The sequence below is a fragment of the Lycorma delicatula genome, chromosome 2, assembly GCF_047948215.1.
Source record: "Lycorma delicatula isolate Av1 chromosome 2, ASM4794821v1, whole genome shotgun sequence".
Classification (NCBI taxonomy): Eukaryota; Metazoa; Arthropoda; class Insecta; order Hemiptera; family Fulgoridae; genus Lycorma; species Lycorma delicatula.
Window position 1 is genome coordinate 206233585 of NC_134456.1, and position 22491 is coordinate 206256075.

At 29.3% G+C, this 22491-nt stretch overlaps 3 protein-coding genes across 8 annotated transcripts in view; 1 reads left to right on the forward strand and 2 right to left on the reverse strand.

The window, feature by feature from the left end:
• The window catches only part of LOC142319611 (uncharacterized), a 27654-nt gene extending 13975 nt beyond the window's left edge, over positions 1 to 13679 (reverse strand). Inside the window, exons 1-2 of one of the 4 annotated variants that reach the window (XM_075357091.1) lie at positions 13526 to 13665; positions 6983 to 7265 (exon numbers count right to left, since the gene is read on the reverse strand). In XM_075357091.1, coding sequence (XP_075213206.1) covers positions 6983 to 7012 — 30 coding nt within the window. In that variant the 5' untranslated portion in view covers positions 7013 to 7265; positions 13526 to 13665. Of the gene's footprint in view, positions 1 to 2936; positions 3070 to 6982; positions 7266 to 13521 lie in introns of those variants that run through there. The other 3 variants (XM_075357090.1, XM_075357092.1, XM_075357089.1) reach the window with 3 other exon arrangements.
• On the forward strand, positions 3257 to 14152 carry Dpck (Dephospho-CoA kinase). Its single transcript, XM_075357093.1, has 4 exons — positions 3257 to 3391; positions 7257 to 7460; positions 9675 to 9762; positions 10904 to 14152. Exons 1-4 carry the CDS (start codon positions 3280 to 3282, stop codon positions 11214 to 11216), a joined length of 717 nt encoding a protein of 238 aa, XP_075213208.1. The 5' UTR covers positions 3257 to 3279; the 3' UTR covers positions 11217 to 14152.
• Positions 12504 to 22491, reverse strand: part of LOC142319614 (ATP-binding cassette sub-family G member 4-like) — a 25808-nt gene continuing 15820 nt past the window's right edge. For all 3 annotated transcript variants that reach the window (XR_012755218.1, XM_075357094.1, XM_075357095.1), the window contains one exon: positions 12504 to 12592. The gene's annotated coding sequence lies outside the window, so the exon portion shown is untranslated. The remainder of the gene's footprint in view (positions 12593 to 22491) is intronic.

The window sequence follows — 22491 nt, forward strand, 5'->3', positions numbered from 1 at the left end:
TAAATGAAGTATGACATTATAAGAAGGTAAAACCACCACATGGGATAGAAGAAATCTTTCTTATAAAATGAGATAAAGAAATGATGGGAAGAGTATATAGAGAACGTGTATGTAGTTAGAAGGAAATGTGAAACACGGAAAGCTGAGGTTGAAAAAGAAATTATAGAAGAGAAAAAAAGCTCATCAATTTTGAGATTTGAAATTACGCAAGCTGTTACAGACATGAAAAACAGGAGTAGATGGACTTCCAATAGAACTCTTTAAATGTTTAGAAGGTGAAGGAGTAGATGAAATACTCTCAATGTGCAATACTATTTGTGATACTGAAGTATGGCCAGAAGATTTTGTTAAAACAATAAAGATATTGATACCTAAAAAAGTTGAAACCAGAAAATGTGAAGAACATAAAACTATCAGCTTAATATCACATGGTGAAAAAATAAGGTTGACAGTTATAAATTGAAGGTTGATTACAAAAAATGGAGGACAATGCTGGGAAAGAACAGTTTGGATTTAGAAAAGGAAAAAGAGAAGCTTAAGATTAATCAGAATGATTGGAGAGATATTTTGAACGAGGATGTTTTTGAGCTTGTGTTGTATAGATATGGAAAAGGAATTTGACAGAGTACAGTGGGAAAAGTTATTTGAGATTCTGAAAAAAAGAGCGTTGATTGGAAGGATAGAAGACTGATCAGAGAATTGAATATGAAGCAGAAAGCAGCTGTGAAAATAAATGAGATTACAGAAATTGGTTAGAATTAGGCAGAGGAGTGAAGCAAGGCTGCTGTTTATCACAAACACTATTCATCCTTTATGTTGAAGAAATGTTGAAAGGATATTGGATGGCCAAAAAGGAGTAAGCATAGGTGGAAGAAATATAAATTGTGTTAGATTTGTTGATTGTAGCTAAAGACAATCAGATATTACAAGGAATGATGAAAACATTGGAAGTAGGGGGTGAAGGAATATGGGAAAATAAAAGTTATGAGGTGAAAGAAAGGGAAGATGTGGATGTTGTAACTGCAGAAGGAAAAATTGAACAAGTAAAAAGATAAAGATATCTTGGGACAGTGCTAACTTAACAGTCTGGAGGAAAAATAAGATATAAGATAAAAATTAAAATAGCAAAGGAAGTCTTTTTAGAAAGAAAAATCTACTCTGCAGTAAATGGATCTTAACCCGAGGAAGGCATTTGTAAAATGCTGTTTGGAGTGTACTTTTGTACAGCAGTGAAATAAGGACGCTGGAAAAAACAAAAAAGATAAGATCAAGGTTTTTGAGACACGGGTCTAGAGGAGGATGGACAAGATATAACAGGTGTACAGAGTAACATAGAAATAATAAGAAGAGTAAATGAAGAACGATATTGGCGACTATCAGAAGGAGGAAAGGCATATAATTAGGGGAAAGTAATTATAAATACAGTTCTTAAAGGTTCTGTTGAAGGTAAAAAAGAAGAGGAAGGGATGAAGGATACTGAAGGTTATCATGATACAAAAAGAAAGCATGGGACAGAAACAGATGGAAACAGCTATGATGCCAGGGACCTGCCAACAGGCAGAACACCATATGATGATGAAAAACATTTTAATTATAGATTTAAAATAAAGATATACTACACTAAATGAAACTTATGCAGTTTGTTCCACCCCAAATAAAATTTGGTTAATCAGGTCTTTCTGTTTCAATTTAATGCGCAGTAATAATTTTTCATTGTTTGGACATTTTTTGCATTGTCATAACAGCTAAAGTTTTTTTTGGGGGTGGACAAACTGCATAAGTACCAACCTCTTTTTTAATAAATGATTCTGATACCCATGGCAGTGAACAATAAACTTCATACAAAATAGCAATTAATTCCTGATTACATGTGTGATTTGGCCAAGCATCAGTTAAACTGAAAATCCAAAACTTCCAATGTTATAAATTTGAATTTTACAGTTTAGTAATTTAGTGGAAAACTGCCTTCAATTACTAAAGTGAAGAAGACATAACTTACTGATAATCAATTTTTAATCAAATATGAACCACAGATTTCAACAAACATAGCAATTATATACTTAAGAAAATTGAAATACACAATCAAATAAGAAAAAACACAGAAGTAAAACATGCTTGGCAGTGATAAGAGCTCACTCAATTTTACTCTGAACTAAAAATACTAATTTATTTAGTTGTATCTGGATGAATTAAATAAATAGATACAATCTAGATATCAAGATTATTTAGAGTTCCATTTGTTTTTATTTAAGAATAAATAGAATCACACTCATTCTTATACAAGTATTTTTGTGAAAATAAAATTTTTGGATCCATTAATTAGTATATTTATTTGAATAAATATACTAATTTGCAACTTGTTCTGAACTATAACCATGTAAAGAAGTCTAACATCATGCAGTCCAAACATGGTCTGATGATAATCCAAGATATTTATAAAGAAAAAGTAATTTATACTAGATCATACCATGTTAATAAATTTATATTCATGGCAAAATACTGTAACAAATTTTAAAAATAAACTGAAATTAGAATCTGAAAATCTCAAAAATGTACTTCTTTAAAAGAGGATTCTACAGAATCTATCACTCACTCCTGTCATCCTTAAAATGTACCTTCTTAACCAAATAAAAATGTTTAACAAATAAACATATCAATATTTACTATTATATCTAAAAACTGTATCTGATTACAAATATTTTGAGCAAAATATTCATAACCTTATGAAATACAAATGTAGCCTATGACGTAGTATACACAACTTATACTAATTGTAAGGTGGCCTGTACTCATACTAAAAGAAAAAAAGTGTTAATCAACTAAACTCATTATTATTAACAAACTGAACCACTTAAGAATAATTTAAATAACTCAAATTTTCCTATTCGTAAATTAAATAATAACTTTGATAGGATACTGAGTCGTCGCTGAAGTACCTTCACGGCAGTAAATTTCCTGCCTTGTCTATACGGAGGCCGGTTGAGGCAAATCTGTTGTTGTTCATGATGTGGTAACTTTAAAACTAATTTTTGTGCAGAAGTCATCTTTAACTTATCACTTACAACACATAAAAAAAATATATAACCTATCACATCAACTCACTCGAAGCGAATGTTTAACTTTTAGTTCTACGGATGTTTAGAGGAAACAGCTGCAATTGAACTAATCAGCTGTTAACCAGTCTACAGAAGTGGTTCGCTCAGGCTCTGGAGAATGAGTGTGTAATTAGTGTTTTAGCAAATACATGGTAACCGTATTATTGGTAAAGATATTTTCAATATGTTTATTGTAGGTTTAACCGGTGGTATTGCGACCGGAAAGAGTACTGTTGTAGAAATGTTTAGAGATTATGGAATTCCTGTAATAGATGCTGATGTTATTGCGCGAAAAGGTAAGGTTAATTTTAACCTTGAATAAAAAAGTGATTCTTATGAATCATTTCATAATTTCTGTTTTGTTCCATTAAGACCTGAACAAAATCTCCTTTGTGATCCTTCTGAGTGAAATTAATTGTATTTATTATTTTTTTATTACAGCAATGATTGCGGCGGTTAAGCGATTTTTTATAAATAAAAAATGAATTGAAAAAATGTATTTTGATAATTCAAACACTATTTTGCTGAATTGTTCAGATTTACAAAAACTTCTAAGAAAATACTGTAGCGTGAAATGTAAATTTTATTTTTTAATTCTACATAAGTAGCCTGGAAGTTTGTATATGAGAATATGTTTATGATAATTTGTATTGGGTAAAAAGAGCTAAAACTAACTATAGTGGTATAGCAATTTACATATTTCTTTTTATTCATGACAGCCTGTTGCTCAATACAAATTAATTCTTATTATGATGAGTAGAATTTAAAAGATAGAAATTTCAGAATCTATAAGATAAGAGATGAAAAGAATGTCACATCCATGAATGAAGTTAAACCCAGTCGCTAATGATAAGAAAAGTGTGCTGACCACTATACCAATTGGCCAGCCTAGTGTTGATGTTACTATAATCATATTAATATAAATGAAAAATGGTAATTTTATTAAGAAAAGTTAAATCTATGTAAAATGTTCAAATTAATTTCACAGCTAAACATTTTGGGCTCATTATACCACGTTCCTGTAAAATTGAAGGAAACTTAAACTTAAACTTACTTTGTATACTTTGGTACTTAAAACATAAAAGATGTGATCAGAAGGATCATTATTGGGGGTTACTGAGAATAGTAGACTGTAACTAATGGAAGATGGCATACATTAACCCAATGTAACTTTGATAACGTAAAACATTCAATAGTTTTTAAATAAATTTTTATATTGAAGTTGTAATGAATGATTTATGGTATCTGGTCATAATTTCAATGTATTTTTCCTTCAGTTTTCCTAGTAATCCAAGCGTGATTAAGAAATCGAAGACTGATTTATGTATTTGTGACAAATTTTGTTAAATTTTAATTTGGTTTTTTTACAAACTTTTTAAAGAAAAATACATTATTACTTTAAGTTGCATAGTAGGACTGTGGTTGGAAATGAATTTTCTTTACATTTTGTGGTGTGAGGAGTATGAAAATACCATTCACTTAAATTGGGGTTTCCTTATATATATATGCCTATTTATAAATTTTGTGGCTTGTAAAGCTCCAAAACTACTTGATCAATTTCATTGAAGTTTATATATGTAGTAGTTAGTCTGAAATTATGGGTATGAAAATTTGATCAAGATTGGTTGAGTCATTTTTATGTTACCTCAGTTTAAGGCTGAAAAAGATTTTAGATTGTGTTGACTGTATAGTGGTCTATTTTTAATTTGTACTTATGGAATTGAGTCACTGGAGATTGTGTTGAAATTTGATGCTTTTGTGTAGGGTCTGCTGGTTAATCAAATGTATATAGTGTATTTCTGACTAAAAAATAATGAGAGCATTGGAAATGAAAAGTTGGGTCTTTTTGCGCTTGAGTTTTTTTTTTATTTCTAGTTTTGTGATTTTTTAACACTATAATAAATTGAAACTACTATTTCAGTTTGCTTGAAATTATGCAATTATATATACTTTGTTATTGAAAAGGTTTGTTATACATTATTTATTTTGAACCAGATCACTATGAACAAATTTCACCTGAACCATCTCAGTTTTTATCAAAATCTGTTAAACTAAAATTTAATGTAATGTTTTAAACACTTTGGACAAATTCTTGTATTGGAATTGTTTGTTTTCTTGTGAGGCATGTAATATTATTTATAAAACGCTTTTTCTGTAAATGAATTCAATCCCTGTAAGGCTGCTTGTAGTGTAATTAGTTACAATCAAGAACTTAATCTAATCATTAAAAAAAATCCAGTTCTGAAAATTCTAACAAATTTTTTATTTATTAGTCTGTATATAAAAGCTATAAAAGTTCAGATTTTTATGGAATGTCTTTGTTGCTATTAAAAAATGTTCACTAATATGATCCTTAAATGCTGCCCACTTTGCCTACCCAAATTTCCTCAAATAAAAAAATAAGGAATTTGATACATACCATCCTTCTTAACTAAATTTATTTAGTGCTGTGTGTCACATACTGCAGAGAATGAGGTTTATTTTGAAATTAAAAATTCAAAGAAGATTATATTTTACCTTGAACAAAGCATTACTGTTTTGTCTAGCAGGACTTCATCATGTGAAGAGTTTTCCACGTCTCAATTACAGCAACTTTGTATTTATAATACTCGTTTAAAATAGCTCTATAATTTCAAAACCAACTAGTGTGAATATATATATCAGGCATTTGATTTCTTTGGATGAAAGGACACTTCTGCCAGAATCATTCTGTACATGTTTCTGTTTATAGATGTTTTGACTAAGCAAAATGATGTTATGAATTTAAAGCAGGAAAAAGTAATATATGAATAATTTAGTAGAAAGCATCTATAAAACATTCAGAAAATTGAATAAACAATCTATGTTGTTATGCATTTAACAATTTATAAAAATGTCTTGATCACTGTCATTAATCAGAAACAACTGTTCTTTATAAAATGATTACAGAAAGACTATTTTCTTATACCCTAAACATCAGTAATTAGTGAGTGTATATTTATTGTAACAGTGTTTATGTTGGTTGAAAATATGAAACTTTCATAAAAATTCAGTAGCTATGTGGTGTAAATATTTTTGCCCATTATATGGATCACGATTATCTTTTTTGGAGTTCATTAAAACATGAAGATGAAGTGTTGATATGTCATCTCCCTGCATCTGAGATTAAGCAGCAGTCATTGGAGTGGTGCTTTACATTTACCATAAAAATTTCAAAATGTCATCATCCATTTAAACAAAAAACATGTTATGATACTGTGAGATTCCACAAAAACCAAAGACATTAAAGACCTTACAAAATGGACTGCAAGGCCTACTGCATAACAGCACCTATGCTCACAGTAACAGATTTTTTAATCGAATGTTTCAGTTGAGATTTTGCACCAAATAATTCACTTATTTACAAAGTTGAAAGAGGAACTGAATCAAAATCATTTTATATGATGATGTAATTTAAGGCATAGTGAGATTTGATTAAGAGAGCAGGTAAGAGACTTCTCATTTTGGAAATGAAACTCCTTCCGATGCTAACCAAATGCATAGATAGATATAGTACACAATACAGTTCATGACTGTATTAAAAAAAAAAAAAAATACATTCTAAAGATATTTACAAAAGTCACTCAAGTAATAGAATTCTATAAGAATATTTTCTGTTTATTTAATTGTTGACTTCTAAATACTCCTCACACACAAGAGACAAGCCATGTAACCATAAAAAGATTCAAAAAAATATTTTATTTTTACTTTTCATATCTACATTTTGAAAATACTGTTTCAGAAATCTTACTAATTTGTAAGAAATGAAAGTAATAAAGTAAAACATATCATTATAATATTGTCATTATTAAAGATGTTTACACAAATTGAACACTTTTAATGTAATTAGTTTTATGTTGTAAAATTACATTTTTATTCAGTGAAAGATGTGTGTTCATGCAATTTAGTACTTGCTCAATGTTGCTGATTGTCTTATCCTTATCAGTTTGTGTTGACCTTTGTATCTAAATTTTTATCCTTGATATAATGCGCTATTTATGTTTTGTTTGACATTTCTTCAGGTGTTAAATTATACTATACCAGAGGAAACACCATGCTACAGGTATTTTTGTTTGTAATTAAAGTTGATTGTTTATTCTATTTTAACAGATATTTGCAATGATGTTTTATATTTTCTTCCAGTTGTGGAGCCTGGAAAGAAAGCTTGGTATCAGATAAAAGAAGCTTTTGGTGATTCAGTATTTCATGAGTCAGGAGAATTAAATAGGCAGGTTCTAGGTGATATTATATTTGAAAATGTTGAAAAAAGACGTAAACTGAATGAAATCACACATCCAGAAATATATAAAGAAATGTTTTGGGCAGCTGTAAGGTGTTTTTTTCAAGGTTTGTTTTGGTTTGCATAACTATTCCATTTTACATTGTAAGCTTGATGTAATATATATTTTTTTCTAGTTAATCTATTTAATCACTCAAATTACAAATTTAAATAAACTGAATAGCCTTAATACTTTTTTATCTACATGACAACATTCACTTTTCGGTTCTTGCTTTGTGCTTAAATACTTGAATTTTTCGATTAATATTTGCTTAATAAGTTCTCTTACTGAATTTGAACCAATGTATATGATGCATTATTTCACAACAATAAGGATTACATGAATTTTTTGCTTTACGTTTATTGTCTCCATGTTTACTATGGCTGTTAGCACCTCAGGTAGAAGTGAAATCAGTTAGATTGCTTTATTTCAGTGTTATAAAGGTATACTGTAGAATCTCCAGCAGGGAGATTATAAAGGAATAATATATTACTCCAGTAATATATTTGGTTCAGTGAAAAAGATAACAGGAAACCACTTTACTTCTAATTTTTCAAACAAGTCTGGCATGGGTCAGTTTCATCTCATATCAGATCACCACAATCATTATGGTTATTGGATTTAACATATGTACAAGTTTGTAAAGTATACCTATAATTTATTTTATAAATAAATAATTATAAATAAATAAATTGTATTTATTAAATACAAAAACTCAAAAGGCAGCCTTTGCCTCATTTTTATTCAATTTTGTAAGTGATGGTTGTCAGTATACCATCACATTCTGTACTCAGAAAAATTATTTTGAATCTAAACAAATTTATTCCAAGATATTAGTCCTGGAATACTAGTGATTAAAAGATGAGATTACAAGAAACTGGTAATCTAAAAAGAGTGGAATCAGATTTAATGGGAAGGAAAATGTGGACTGATAATTCTGGAAGCACAACAAAAGACAATGGCTGATGTCAAAGAAGATTAAAAAATGGAGATAAAGGGAAAAATTGGAGAGAGTATTGTGAAGGAGGTCAGGAACCTACATGGGCTGCACTATCACATATACATTAGTAGAGGCAATAATTAAGATTTAGGGAAGCTTTAAAAATAAAGTTTTTGGTAGTGAGATTTGGTTTTGTGTTATGGTAAACAATATTTAGCTTTTTATTCATAAACTGTTGATTTTTTCTGTACTTGATTTGTCCTGAAAGAAATTACTTTGGATTTGATGAATTTTTTCTGTTTATTTAGCTAATTGATGTATGTAAAAATACTCAACTCTAAATAGTAGCGAACACCTTGAAAACATGCTTTTCTGTATAACTTTTATTTTAATATACTTTATTAGATCCAAAAATTATATGAATGAAAACGCAATAGGAATTTGAAAGTATTGACAAAAAAGAAAGTTTAATTTAAAAATAAATACTTGTCTCCATGGACTGGAAGCATAAAAGATTTAGTGTTACTAAAGCTTGATAAAGATTTACTTATGAATAAGGAGACAAAGAACAAGATATAGTAATGGAGAAGATAATATAATGGAAATATATGAGAGAGTAAGATATACACTGCATGTGAGCCTTTTAAAATTAATAATACAAAGAAAGTGGATGGGAAGAACTGTGAGGATCACCGATGGAGTATATGAAAGTTTATGGAAGATGTTGGGTACAGATTAAGAGACTGGTGAATGGTGAAATTTGTTCTATAAAACTTCAACAGTTGTTAACCAATTGAACTACTGATAAATAAAGAAGCAGAATAAGAATGCCTGAAAATTCACTTGACAAGCAGAGATAGCCAATACCAGTTTGGTCTTACGTTTTGCAGTTTGTACTGTTCAGTAAATTTGAAACAACTCATCTAGGGAAGGTTTTGATGGGGCTTCACTCCATAGTTAAAACTGTTAAATAGTTATGTATCTTTGTTGCCATAACTGTAATGGTGACCAGACATGAAACACCAGTCACTACAATGACAACAATTTTCGTCTCGCAGAGATGGACATTGATGAGTCCTACCCTTCTCTCTCTCTCTCTCTCTCTCTCTCTCCCTCTCCCTCCTCCTATCTCATACAGAAAGTTTTTGTTTTATTTAAATGGTGGTGCATTTCAGCAAAAGATTTCACGGACAAGAATTAAGATAAATAAAAATTTTTAAAAACGACTTTTACAGGAAATAGTCTTCTTAGATTTTATCTTCTGGATAATAAATTAAAAGTGATTCCCTCAGAATTAATATATTATTTAGTTTATCTGAGCTATCTGTTTTTTGTTTTTAGGTCACCAGTTTGTCATTATGGATTTACCATTGCTTTTTGAGACAGGACACATGTTAGACTATATATATAAAATAATAGTAGTCACTTGGTATGTTATCTAAACCATTAATTTAATTACTGTATATGTTCTGATAAAAAGTAAATTGAAAATGACTAAGTTTTTATTACAATGCATGTTATTTTACTTTAGTCTTATCTTTTTGAAATACAAAATAGTTTACTATTCAGCCATTATGGTAGTGTACTTGTGTGTCTTGCTTATAAGTTAATGTTTTTATTGTTAGCTCCTTTTCTGTTGAATTTAATGATTGTTATGTGCAATCTGTATTAAATTTGTCCATTGAATAATATTGTTAGAAATTTATTTTGCTTCAGTTTGCATGAGTTTTAATGCAGTTTGTACGTGTGCAAGTTTTTTGTTTAGGTATTCATAACGTCTGATTATGTTTTACTTAGTAATATTTATATATATTCTTTGTATTTGTTTTTGAATACTTTCTATTAATTTACAAAATGCATCAGTTCTGGGCACGGAATTAAAACAACCTGCAGTTGCATAATATTTTATAAAATATATATTTTTTTAAATTACTGAAATAGGTAGGTATTCAACAAAATATAAAATTGTTTGATATAAAGATTCTATTATTCGGGAAGATTTCATTTTTTTCTTATGAAAAAGGTTCTTACAATGAACACTTACACTTTCAGTCCAATTTTTTTTAATGTAAAATGGCATCCTTTTTATACTGGTGGAAGTAATATAAACATCTTTTATTTTCTTTATAGATGCACCATATTGCATTATGTTAAAAAAAATTAAACTTTCCTTCTTTATCATCTCTCATGTTATTGCAGTTGACATGCAACTCATGTTGCATGAACTCAGTCCATGAAATAGTCACTCCGTAGACTGTCTTCTTTATACTTCCTCTAATACTCCATCAAGACTTAATTTACCTCACCCACTCCATTATCAGCTAGCCCCATCCTGTTTTATTTATTGGCCTTTAGTACTTTAAATTTTATTTATTTTTTGGTATATTTTGTTAACATGCAATAAAAACTAAAACACGAATAAGAAAATTCAACTTAGAATAACATTAAAATTAAACAAATAATCAAATGTAATAATGTATTAGTCACTCCTGCAAAACCGACACTCTTATATTATTTAATTTCTAAGTGCTTAATATTAAGTGAAATAACATAAATTTTCTTTCTTTTAGCGAGGAAGATTTGCAGTTACAACGGTTAATGGAGCGCATGAATATGAGTGAATCCCGTGCAAAAAAACGAATAAGTGCTCAAATGTCTTTAAATACAAAATGTGAACAAGCACATTTTGTTATAGAAAACTCTGGAAGTTTAGATGATACAAGAGAACAAGTAGTGAGAGTGGTTTCAATATTGAAGAGTTCTCGACATCAATGGAAATTGCGGCTTATTGCTGGGTTATTTTGTTCAGGGATTGTATCCCTTGTTGTATGGCTTGGTACTAGAAGCTATTTTCATAATAAAATTGCTTCAAATTCTAGATAATAAGTCTATTTCTTTTATCTATTAATGCCATACTATTATTATTATTACTACTATTGAAGACTTAAGTTACCTCCAAAGTAAAATATATTTTTATTTAGCTTTGTTTTTTTTTTTTATTGGGATATTCCATGAATGTTGTTTATAAACATAAGTACATAAAATGAAAATAGTTCTCCATTATATCATTTGTCAAAGTATTGTTTTGTATGGTATCAAGTTATTTTACTACAACATTTAGTATATTATACATCGTACAAACTAATTGTATGCCAATTGATATAAGCGTATATGTAGTTTTTCTTATGGTATAATTAAGGTAGATAAGTTGTAAAGTCTTACTTTATTAAATTTAGTTTAGGTAAAAGTATGACATTACATTTTCTAGGCATTTGTTTTGAAATTAATTTTTATTGTTGCTGTAAAACATAATTTAGTTATATTTTACTTTTTATTTATTTTTTTAATTATAGGAATTTTTATAATTTTTAATATATATTAAATAGTTGATTAAATAAGTTTATTTTTTTAATACAAGGCAATGCTGTGTTTGTATCAGTTTGAACAAAAAAAAGAAACCTTTCAAAAGCATTTCATAGCATTAAGATATTTATCTCATACTATTATGTGCATGGATTGTGATGTTGGAGATTTGATTATGATTGATTGTCATACTGGTAGTACTTTGATTAGTGGTTATTTCATTTTGGGGTGATAATCCCATTACTTTATCCTGTCCTTTCTTTTCCTTCATATTTTTCCTCAAATAGGATGGGATTCTATCAGCCATTATAACTCAATCTATGGTTTGTGACACCTTCAAGTAGTTGATGGATAGACAGTTCTTTATGGGGTTCAATGGTGAGGGAACTATCCAAGGACAGTCTCCTACCTTGGGCTAAACAAAAAGCCAAATAAGTGGTTAAGCTAGCTGGTAAATCCAACTTGCTTACATCCAAACAATTTTTAAGGGAAGAAATATATATATATATATATATATTTTAAATTTTTAATATATTAGTATTTAAAAATACTAATTTAATACTAAATGAAGGATATTGGTAATGGAAAAAAATTATTCAACTCTCCTCTTACTTGCCAATTTTTTCTAACAAATTTACATTTTATGTCTTAAATTTACATTGTGATCTATGTACTACAACATATAAAGACTAAATTTATTCATTTTGTAATTGAAAATTATGTGAATGGTATTTAAAAACTGAGTCCCTTGTATCATTAGAAGTGTATTTTCAACTGCAGTTTTATTCACAGCATTTATTATTTAATCTGGAATTCTGAACCTTGTTTTGGCCTTGATTCTGACTCAATATTTAATAGAGAATAATTATGTAATAATGTTTATTGAGTACATAAATCTGAAATCCCGAATTCATAAACAAATTATTAAAAAAGCACTTTATTAACAGAGGTCTTGTTATATTATAAAACAGCATAATCTATTTTTTGATGAGTGAATTTTCAGTACATTGACTGATTTCAGAATCAACACCCAAGCTTTATAAATTATTTATATATTCCTTTGTATATTGTATATTTATTTTCCTTTTTATATGTGAAATTATGATTTACTGTATAATCACTTCAAAATTAATATATAATTCACTTCTCCAAACAGTCCCGAAATAAGTTTTCTTATATATATATATATATCTTGTAATTTTACAAAATTTCCTTTCATTGGGGATTTTATAACATTGGAAACCAAACAAGGTCTGCTAGGGTAAGATTGGAAGTGTTTGGAGGATGAAATAAATCAATTTTTTAGAGTGAATTTTGCCCTAATATATTCTAGTAGTGGAGTAACCAGAAGTTTCATTTTCCTAAGTTTTGGAATTTTTCTCATCTATTCTTGGAAATGGTAGTTAAAATATTGGAATTTTTAGACAGTTGGATAGCAGTAGGCAAGGTTTGCACCCTAACAACCACAAGATAGTTGCCTCATTTAATTTATTTTTGTAAAAGTTTTACCTTAGTTTACTTAAATGTAGGGTTGATATCTACATTTGAAGTGTCAGCTGTCTCAAAATCATCAAATACACGTGATATTATACTACTTACGGCCACAGATTAATGAGAATTGTTAATAATCTGTTGCAACAAAAAGAAAATTGCTTAACAAGATCATGGCTTTTTACCACTGCCCTGTTAATACTACAATCCATTTGCATACTACAGTGGTGAAGGATTTTTTTTATTAAATATTACTTTTCTGTTTTAGATCATTATTACAATAGTTAATATTTAATAGAATTTTTTTAAAAAATATTACATTTTAAATGTTTACCTACAACTTTGATAAAGATTCCAAGTTAAATTCATCCGTACAATGAAGCTTAACATTTAAACGAGATAGAAACATCATCAGTGCTAAAAAACTGTTTGTAATCTGAAAAAGTCAGCAATGAAAAAATGAATACTGAAGTTAAAAATGAAGTGATACGTTGTTCGATTTAATAGTTTCTTTGATAATTTATCAGTTTACTCTAATGGAAAAAAATTTAGTTGATAATTATGAATCAACAAAAAGTTATTTAATAGATTAGGAAATTTACAATGTTAGTTTTATATTTAAGTAATTTCTTGTGTAATTTAATATTTAGATAAAATATATTTTTAAGAACCAAGTAATAATGGAAATATTATAAAATTATATTAATAGATTTTTTGTTTTGTTTTTTTTTTAACATTCCTCTATAATTTATTGTTTTATTTTAGTTAAGATAGTTAATTTATTTTATTGTAATATCAGTTTTATTAATAATTGATCAATGGTTTGTGTCAAAATAAATTATTTGGATTTGTTTTTTATCATTTATAATTTGTTTTTCTTAAAAGGTAATGTTTTTATAAAAATCTATAACATCTACTAAGAATCATACTTATAGAAGGCATTAAATGAATTTGTAAGTCGCTAATTGTAAATTTTATTTTTATTTTATCCTGCCCTTTTTACTTATTCGGGAGAAACATTTAAATAAAAGGATACTTTCACTTTGAATAGATAAATTTAACTATTGTAATCTGATTTCTGTTATACTTAGCTCTCAACTCTGAAATGATGCAAAAAAAATATAATTGAAAATATGTTATAGTATACAGAATCAAATATAGTGTTTTAATATTGTATATGTAATTTTAGCCAGTAATGTAATGTACTGTGATTAATTAAACTTTATTGATGTTTTGATAAACTTTGAAAATAAAATGGCAGGATTGGCAGAATTTTGTATGACAGTTTAGATAAAGTTGATGATTCTGATACTGAATCGGACTTCAAACTATTTGTTGACCATGATAGTAATAGTGAATGTGAACTGTGAGAAACAGAAACTGTAGAACTGGAAATGCCTTCTGTTTCTAGTGTTCCCATACCTGCTTTGGCTAGTGCACCCGATGCACGTTGAGGTATAAAGTCATCATGCTTCTATTTGGGCAAAGATAAAAAAGTAAATAAGGAAAAGAGGTTTTCCTGTAAAATGCCAGAACTAGGTGGCCCAACACAGTCTCCTTGTTTTACCTGGCAGCGTGAGACATATAATAAAACACGCCACATGTGAGACATGTAAACACACCACTAGAATTGTTGGAAACATTTTTCAATTAACCCTTGATTGACCTAGCAGTTGAATCTACACATATTTTTATTGACTTCATAAAACAAAATTACCTCAGTGATCAAAATATGGTAGAACAATGAAATAAAAGCTTACCAAAGTAAGCCTTTATGCTGCGAAGGTGTAAAATGGACATTAAAGCGTTTTGGAATATTGATGGGACTGGGTAGACATTTTTGGAGAAATTATGTCTTTACAGATTTAGATTTTCGACCCTTTGTGTCAGATTTGATAACATAAGAATCAGAGAGGAAAGAAAAGCTACAGATAATCTTGCAGTTTTTAGAGCTTTCTTGATATCTTTATCTCAAATTGTAATAAATATTTCATTCCTTCAGAAAATGTAACTAGACAAAATGCTGGTCTGTTACAGAGGATGATCCAGATTCAGTAAATCCCAAATAAGCCTGCGAAATATGGGTTAAAGGTTTACATTTTAGCTTTTCTAAGACCTATTGTGTGAAACATCTGGAAATATATGCAGGTGTTCAGCCAATGGACCCTTCAAAGTCAATAATAAAACCAATGACATTTTGCAGCTTACAGATTCTGTAGAAGGCTCTGGACAAAATCTGACTATAATTGGTTTAATTCCTAAAATATTACTAAGATGTTGAAAGATGACAACAATCTCACTTTTGTGGGGAAGAAAAATAAACCTCAAATTCCACCAGAATGTCTAACAAAAAAAAAATCAAATAGCAATATTCTAGCATGTTTGCTTTTCAGGAAGATCTCACATTAGTTTCATTTGTACCTAAATGTAACAAATGAGTGTTACTTTTCACATCAAAGCATGATGATAATGATATTCATCCTGAAAGTGGTGATATGAAAAAGCCAAGTGTAATATAATGTATTAAAAATAACTAAAGGTGGTGTTGACATTGTTGATGCTAAGTATGGTGTATTCACCATACATGGTATATAAAACCAAGCATTTTTAAAAAAAAAAAAGATACGCTCATGGAAATGGTATATGGAGACTGCTTTGAAAAGTAAAGAATTTACTTAATGCATTTCTTTTCTAATCTATGTCAAATTAAATCTTACTGTTATGTTTGTAAATATGCACTTAAAAAACCATTAGAATAGGGGGTGTTCATTTTTTAAATAATTTTTTCAGAATTCTTACATTTAATTACTAAAAAAAGTAGGGTAGTTTTTAGATTTCTTAAAAATACTTAAAACCTTTTCAACATGAAATGATATTGAAATATATGTTTTATTTCTTGGGTCCAAGAGATCCAGCCCGATCATTCCTGAAACGTTTTCCACCTGACCACCCAGTCTTAATGAGAAATAAAAATATATACACTCTTTGAAAGGAAAATATGACATACAGAAAGTTGTAATAAAAAATTGGACTAATGTAATAATAAATAAATACATGAACAAAATTAAAAATATAAACAACAAACAAAAGAAACTCATTACATACTAATATTCAAATGAAGTAATTATCATGAAGCAAAATTTGCAACATTTATGATCTTAAGAAATACATATCAGCATATAAATTAATATTTATATGCTGATATATTAATATCTACACTAAAAAGTATTCAATTAAAAATCAAATAGATGTATTCAGTTTGATTTATGGTAGATAAACAAAACTGAATGTAATTGTAATTATTTTTATGTGGGAAAAATTTGCAGCTTTAACTTCTGACTTAATATACAGGTGATCATAAATTATTTAGCACATTTTAGATTTTAATAAAAAAATTACAAAGCAATGTATTTTTACATTTTATTGTTGAACAGTACATTTCAAACTGGTTTGTTTAGAACATTTATTAACTTTAAAACAAATTCCAAATGGTTTTGTGTCATGTAAAATATCTAGATGATATTCAATTTTGCAACACACCTTACAAAGAAGATCTGGAGTTATTCTATTAATTACACCTTTGATTCTTCTTTTTATTTCATTGATGTTGACAACCTTTGTTGCATACATCCTGTCTTTGACAAACCCCCAAAGAAAGAAATTGAAGTGGACAGGGAATTGGTCCATCATGGCCAATCCAACCTTGAGGAAATTGTTCAGGTAAGTAGTCCCTAACATATAAACCCCAGTGTGTTGTTACACCATCTTGGAAGTAAACAATGGGTTGACAGTGTTCAAATTGTAGTACAGCATATTCCTGTAACATTCTAGATAACTAGTGCTAGTAACCGTTGGCTTGAAGAAGAAGAATGGTCCGATCACTTCATAAGCAGCAACATACACCAAATGTTAATTTTCGAGCTATCACATTGTTGTCAAATGGCACAAGGATTCTTGCTACCTCAAATCCAACAACTATGATGATTAATGTGACCAGAGGTATGGAAGATGGCTTCGTCAGAGAAAATTACTTTTTGTAAAAAAACCCATTAACTTCGTTCATTTTATTAAGAATGGTTACAGTAAAATTTTAACGTGTGGTTTAACATTATCATCAACTGAATTTTGTATGCATGAAGTTTCAGGTATTCTGTAGAATCTTCACAATTGTTGATTGCAGTACATCCAGTTCTAAACTCGCATGACGAATTGATTTACCTGGGCTTCTCTGAAAAGTTTCTTTTATTAGATCCACAACTTCCATGGAGATGGGAAGTCTGTCAGCACCTTTTTTTGTTTATTACATTTCCTGTATCCTTAAACTGCTGATACCATCCTTTAATAGAGTTTTTTATTAAGAGTATCAAGGCCATACTCTAAATGAAAAAGTCTACAAACAGTAATAACAAAAACTCTTTCATTAAAATATAGTACACATTGCTTTCTCCTGCACAGTAATGAATTGCTCAACTGATTATCCCTTACATTGTGTCAGCGTGATGATTCAAGGTGGGATGTTTGAAAAAATCAACATGAACTACATTGCTTTGTTCATTTTTTATTAACTCCTAAAAAGACGCTGAATAATTTATGTTAATCTTGTATATTAAATTCAGCAAAAAAATGATAAAAAACTAATTATTGAAAAAATTTAATTAAAAAAAGATGGAAATTTCGATTATCAATCATCAATAGATATTGAGAAATTATATTAAAAAACCCAAAAACCCGTAATGTAAATAAAACAAAAATAATAATGATTATTAATAACTTTCTTTTTCCTGTTTAGTCTCCGGGAGTTACCGTTCCAGTATTACTTCAGAGAATGAATGAGGGTGATATGTATGAGTGTAAATGAAGTCTAGTCTTGTACAGTCTCAGTTCGACCATTCCTGAGATATATGGTTAATTGTAAACCCAACAACCAATGAACACCAGTATCCATGATCTAGTATTCAAATCCGTATATAAATAACTGCCTTCACTAGGACTTGAACGCTTAATAACTAAAAATTACGTATAAAATACTGGAAAAAGATTACTTCCATCTGTGTGAATAAAATTAAAATAATTGTTAAAAAAACATTGCAGAAATTTTTTAGGCAATCTCACTCAATAATTAACTTAAAAACAATCCAATCTTCCTGCTCAGATGGTCCACTGTATTCCAATAAAATCTTAAGGTAGAAAACACTTGATTTTAAACCAATCAAAGAAATATCTATCTCCTTCCCTTAAATAAAATTTTGTTCTTATGACAGAAACTTTTCCAAAATTTAAAATTCTAAAAGGATATTAAATATTATTGGTTCCCATTATTATTCTGAAATGTTTCTCCATCACTGTTAGTATAGTATCTGACTTCTGTTTATTATAGAAATTTTAAATTTAATAGGAAAATTTGATTAATTTTTGTGGATAAGTAAACATTTATTTGGATACATCTTTCAGTCTCCTGAAACATATTAAGCATATATAAAATTTTTCCACTTGCTTAATTACCTTTAAGCAGTTGCAATGAAATGCTTAAATCAAGTTTTGTAATTGTAAGTCAACAACAAAGAGAGTCAACAAGTATAAATTTGACAATATTTTATTCTCTTAAATCATTTGCCGTTTTCCCTATGATTTCATGATCCCTTCCCAACCATCAATTTGTCCACAAAACTGCAAGACTGATTTTGAATGATATCTGTACAACTCTGATACCAGAGTGGAGAGCTCCAGCTTTACTCCAACTAGCCCCATGTCACCATAATTCTTACCATAAGGCAAGAATAGTAATGCATTCAATAGGGCATCAGGGGGATGCACTTGTAATAAAATTAAACGGCTCTAAAATTTTGGATTCCATTGGTCAGTTATACCCTTAACTTGCCATTGGTTTCCTGGATAAAAGTTATGTACTGTGTATTTCCTCTGGTATTTTAGTATACAATAACAATATATTTTCTAGTAACAGCGGGATCAAAATTAATAATAACTTATATTGTGTTTTCTGGATGATTTGTTTCCAGATGCTTCAGGGGGGTGAATCCTCCACTACAGTATTCCTTCCTGTTTATGGATCCTGAAGAAATTAAAGATCTGGTTTTCAAGAGGGCAATAGAAAATGAATAACTAGATCTAGATATAATGTATGCACTGCGGATAGCCATTAAAGAACCACTTAGCATACTGTTCAAGATGGGTCTCAACCATAGTTTATTTTTCTGTATTGTAATAAATTATGTGGTATTACAATAAAAGTGCTCCAAAATAACAGAAGGAATCATATAAGGTCAGCAGTTATAAGCCAATCAACCTCATATCAGTTCTTCGCAAATAAATTATACTAAAATAACTTAATTGAGGAAAGTTTCAGTAAAAATCTATGAAATATTTTTCAGATTTACTAATTTTGTGAAAGAGATTAAAGACTGTAATTCTAGTGAATTGTCAGAAATGGAAAGCAATATATATATCAAATCTTTTTCACTGGAAGATTCCCAAAGCTTAGCAAATTGTTGTGATGAACTATTTTAACAACTGCTCAGTAATTATTAGAGCAGGGCATATAATTAAGCAGTGCCTTGAAGAGGAATTTCTTACTTGTGTTAATGGGGTTTTTGCTTAGGAACTGAAATGTTATTTGATTTTATGGGGATTTGTTTCTTGAGAAAATAACTACCTAAGCTGCAATATAAATGTTATGTACATTACATCTATATAACCAGCATATATAGTTAAAAGAATAGAGCACACAGCGGTACTGGGCATCTTGGAAGGTTGGCATTATAAGATGGCCAGTGGACAATAACAACTGATGGATCAATAGTTCTACCGGGGAAGGGGGGGGGTTATAGTAGTGCTAGCACAATGGGAGGGATAGTACCTGGTAGCAGGACATTGCAAGTAGGAGTAAGCTAGTCACTGATCCAGCAATCCATCTCCATCCTACACATCAACTGAGCTTACCAAACTTTGATGTGTAATATATGCTTCTAATTGCACATCAAGGTAAAGTGTTTAATTGGAATCTCTACATTAAATAAAAAAAGCCACATTAAACTCGAAAAGTTCATAAGTACCTTGGTATTCTGCTTGATTAATTGTTCTTCAGAAATTTCTTGTCAAGTAGGCAATGGTGAACCCTGCCATAGTAATATATAAGTTCAGAAGAATTTTTCAACTGTGACTGTCTTAGGTTAATACAAACAAAATCTCTGAAAGTATAGTATCCTATGCAATCACATTAGGGACATCTAGGGTAGGTCAAAATGTAGGCCTTATTTAAAAGTTACTGAGTTTGATTATATGAATATCTTCATTTAAAGTACTCTGAAGAAAATAACCATTGTATTAGGAAATGGTCTCCCTAATTTGTTGGTAAAGTTATGAGTTCCCATCCGCATACTGAGAAGAGCCAGGGGGCTAGAGGTATTCATCTTTCATTCGTGATTAGGCAAATATATTATAAATGTTGAAGCCAGTCCAATTTCCATTACATCCCCTAATTCTAAAAAAAGGATGCAGCTCATTAGGAAATCATGGAAGAACATCTATATACTCATATGAATTAAATCAGGATATGAAGTAATGGTGAGCTTCTAAGTTTGTAAGTGTTGCAGTGACCAAGGCAATTTCCAAACATGGAAAATTTTCCACAGTATTTTAAAGAAGTTCAGCCTACCAGATAAAGAATCTAATGTTCGTAGAGAGTTGGTTCTGTAGAACCAACACTTGAAGTTTGATTTTCCTCCTCTAGGGGAGAGGCCAAAGGTCACAACTTATTAGAATAGCAAGATCAAGGTTAAAAAAAAGCCACATCAACAAGGCACTGTGGCATATAGATCAAACCAACCAGACTGTAGTTATTCCTTAATGAGATTGTGTTGTTCATCATTAATTACTCAAAAGCAGCTGTAGACTCACAGGAAAAGTAAATTCAAATTTATATCATTGGTACACAAATAGTACTAATTGTATATAAACACTTGTTATGCAAAGCAACTCGTCAGGTAGCTATAAAATTTATTAAGTATAGTTTCAACACAATTTAATCAGTTTGATGAAAGGAGATTCCCCCTGATTTTTTTTTTTTTTTTTTACCTAATAGGCTAGTATAGTTAATGCAATCCACCGGGTTGGTCTAGTTGTGAATGCGTCTTCCCAAATCAGCTAATTTGGAAGTCAAAAATTCGTTTAAGTCCTAGTAAAGACAGTTACTTTTATATGCATTTGTGTACTAGATCGTGAATACCAGTGTTCTTTGGTGGATGGGTTTCAATTAACCACCCACTTCAGGAATGGTCAAACTGAGACTGTACAATACTACACTTTGTTTACACTCATACATTCATACTTATCATTCTCTGAAGTATTACCTGAATGGTAATTCCCAGAGGTTAAACAGAAAAAGAAAGAAATATATAGTTAATGCAATATTTTAAAATATATGAAGTCTATGCCAGTAGATCATTCAAAGAACTGGAAATCAGAGTAACCACTCTGATTTGCAAGTGAGTCACATTGTTATGGTAATGATGCAATAAGTAATAAATTTTAATCTTGTACAAATTTTAAAAAAATAAGAGAAACCTTGTTTAAAGGAAGTGTAATAAAATTGTGCTAAACACATAAACAAAATATTTTGCAAGATATTAAATAAGTTTTCATACTACTTCCAAACATGCATGTTCTCCATTCTGAAACTAAACTAAACTATTTTAAAAGTTAAAAATATAAAATAAGACTAAAATTCAAATAATACACATTGTTTTAAGCTCTCTGTGTATTTAGCATAATGGGTATAAAATCTTTTCTCTCATTAGATCCAAGGAGATGGCTTTCTGAACTGGTATATTCTGTGAGTTTAAAACCAAGCCTTAAAATCAATCAAGAGATGTACATTACAATTTTTCAGTTTAAGATATTTCCTGCCAATTCATAATATGAGTGCACTATGAAGACTTGTGCATTGAAAACAGCTGGCTATTGTAGGTTGAATGTAATAGATGTACTAAAAACATACACAAACTCAGAGATTTTGAGCTCAGAAAGTTGTACCAAAAATCAAATAAATCTGTGTTCTATTTTCCTATCATCTTGGCTATATTTATATCAGTCACATCAAATGTATTTATTCCTAGTGAATTTGTCATTAATACATTCAAGAATGAACTGAGTACGGGCATCCAGATTTCTTTTTCTTATCTTTTCTATGTGTGGGCATAGAGATTCTAAAAAAGATTGTGTTGGCTCATTTCCTTTTAATTATTTACTTAAAACAGTACACACATTTCTTACTTGAATGTAGAATAGT

Bases quoted from the DNA above. Each gene is read 5' to 3' on its own strand.
- Dpck (XM_075357093.1), top strand. From the start codon at position 3,280: ATGTTTATTGTAGGTTTAACCGGTGGTATTGCGACCGGAAAGAGTACT. The intron at 7,461-9,674 runs GTTTGTTTTGGT...TTTTGTTTTTAG, and splicing joins TGTAAGGTGTTTTTTTCAAG to GTCACCAGTTTGTCATTATG. The intron at 9,763-10,903 runs GTATGTTATCTA...TCTTTCTTTTAG, and splicing joins AAAATAATAGTAGTCACTTG to CGAGGAAGATTTGCAGTTAC.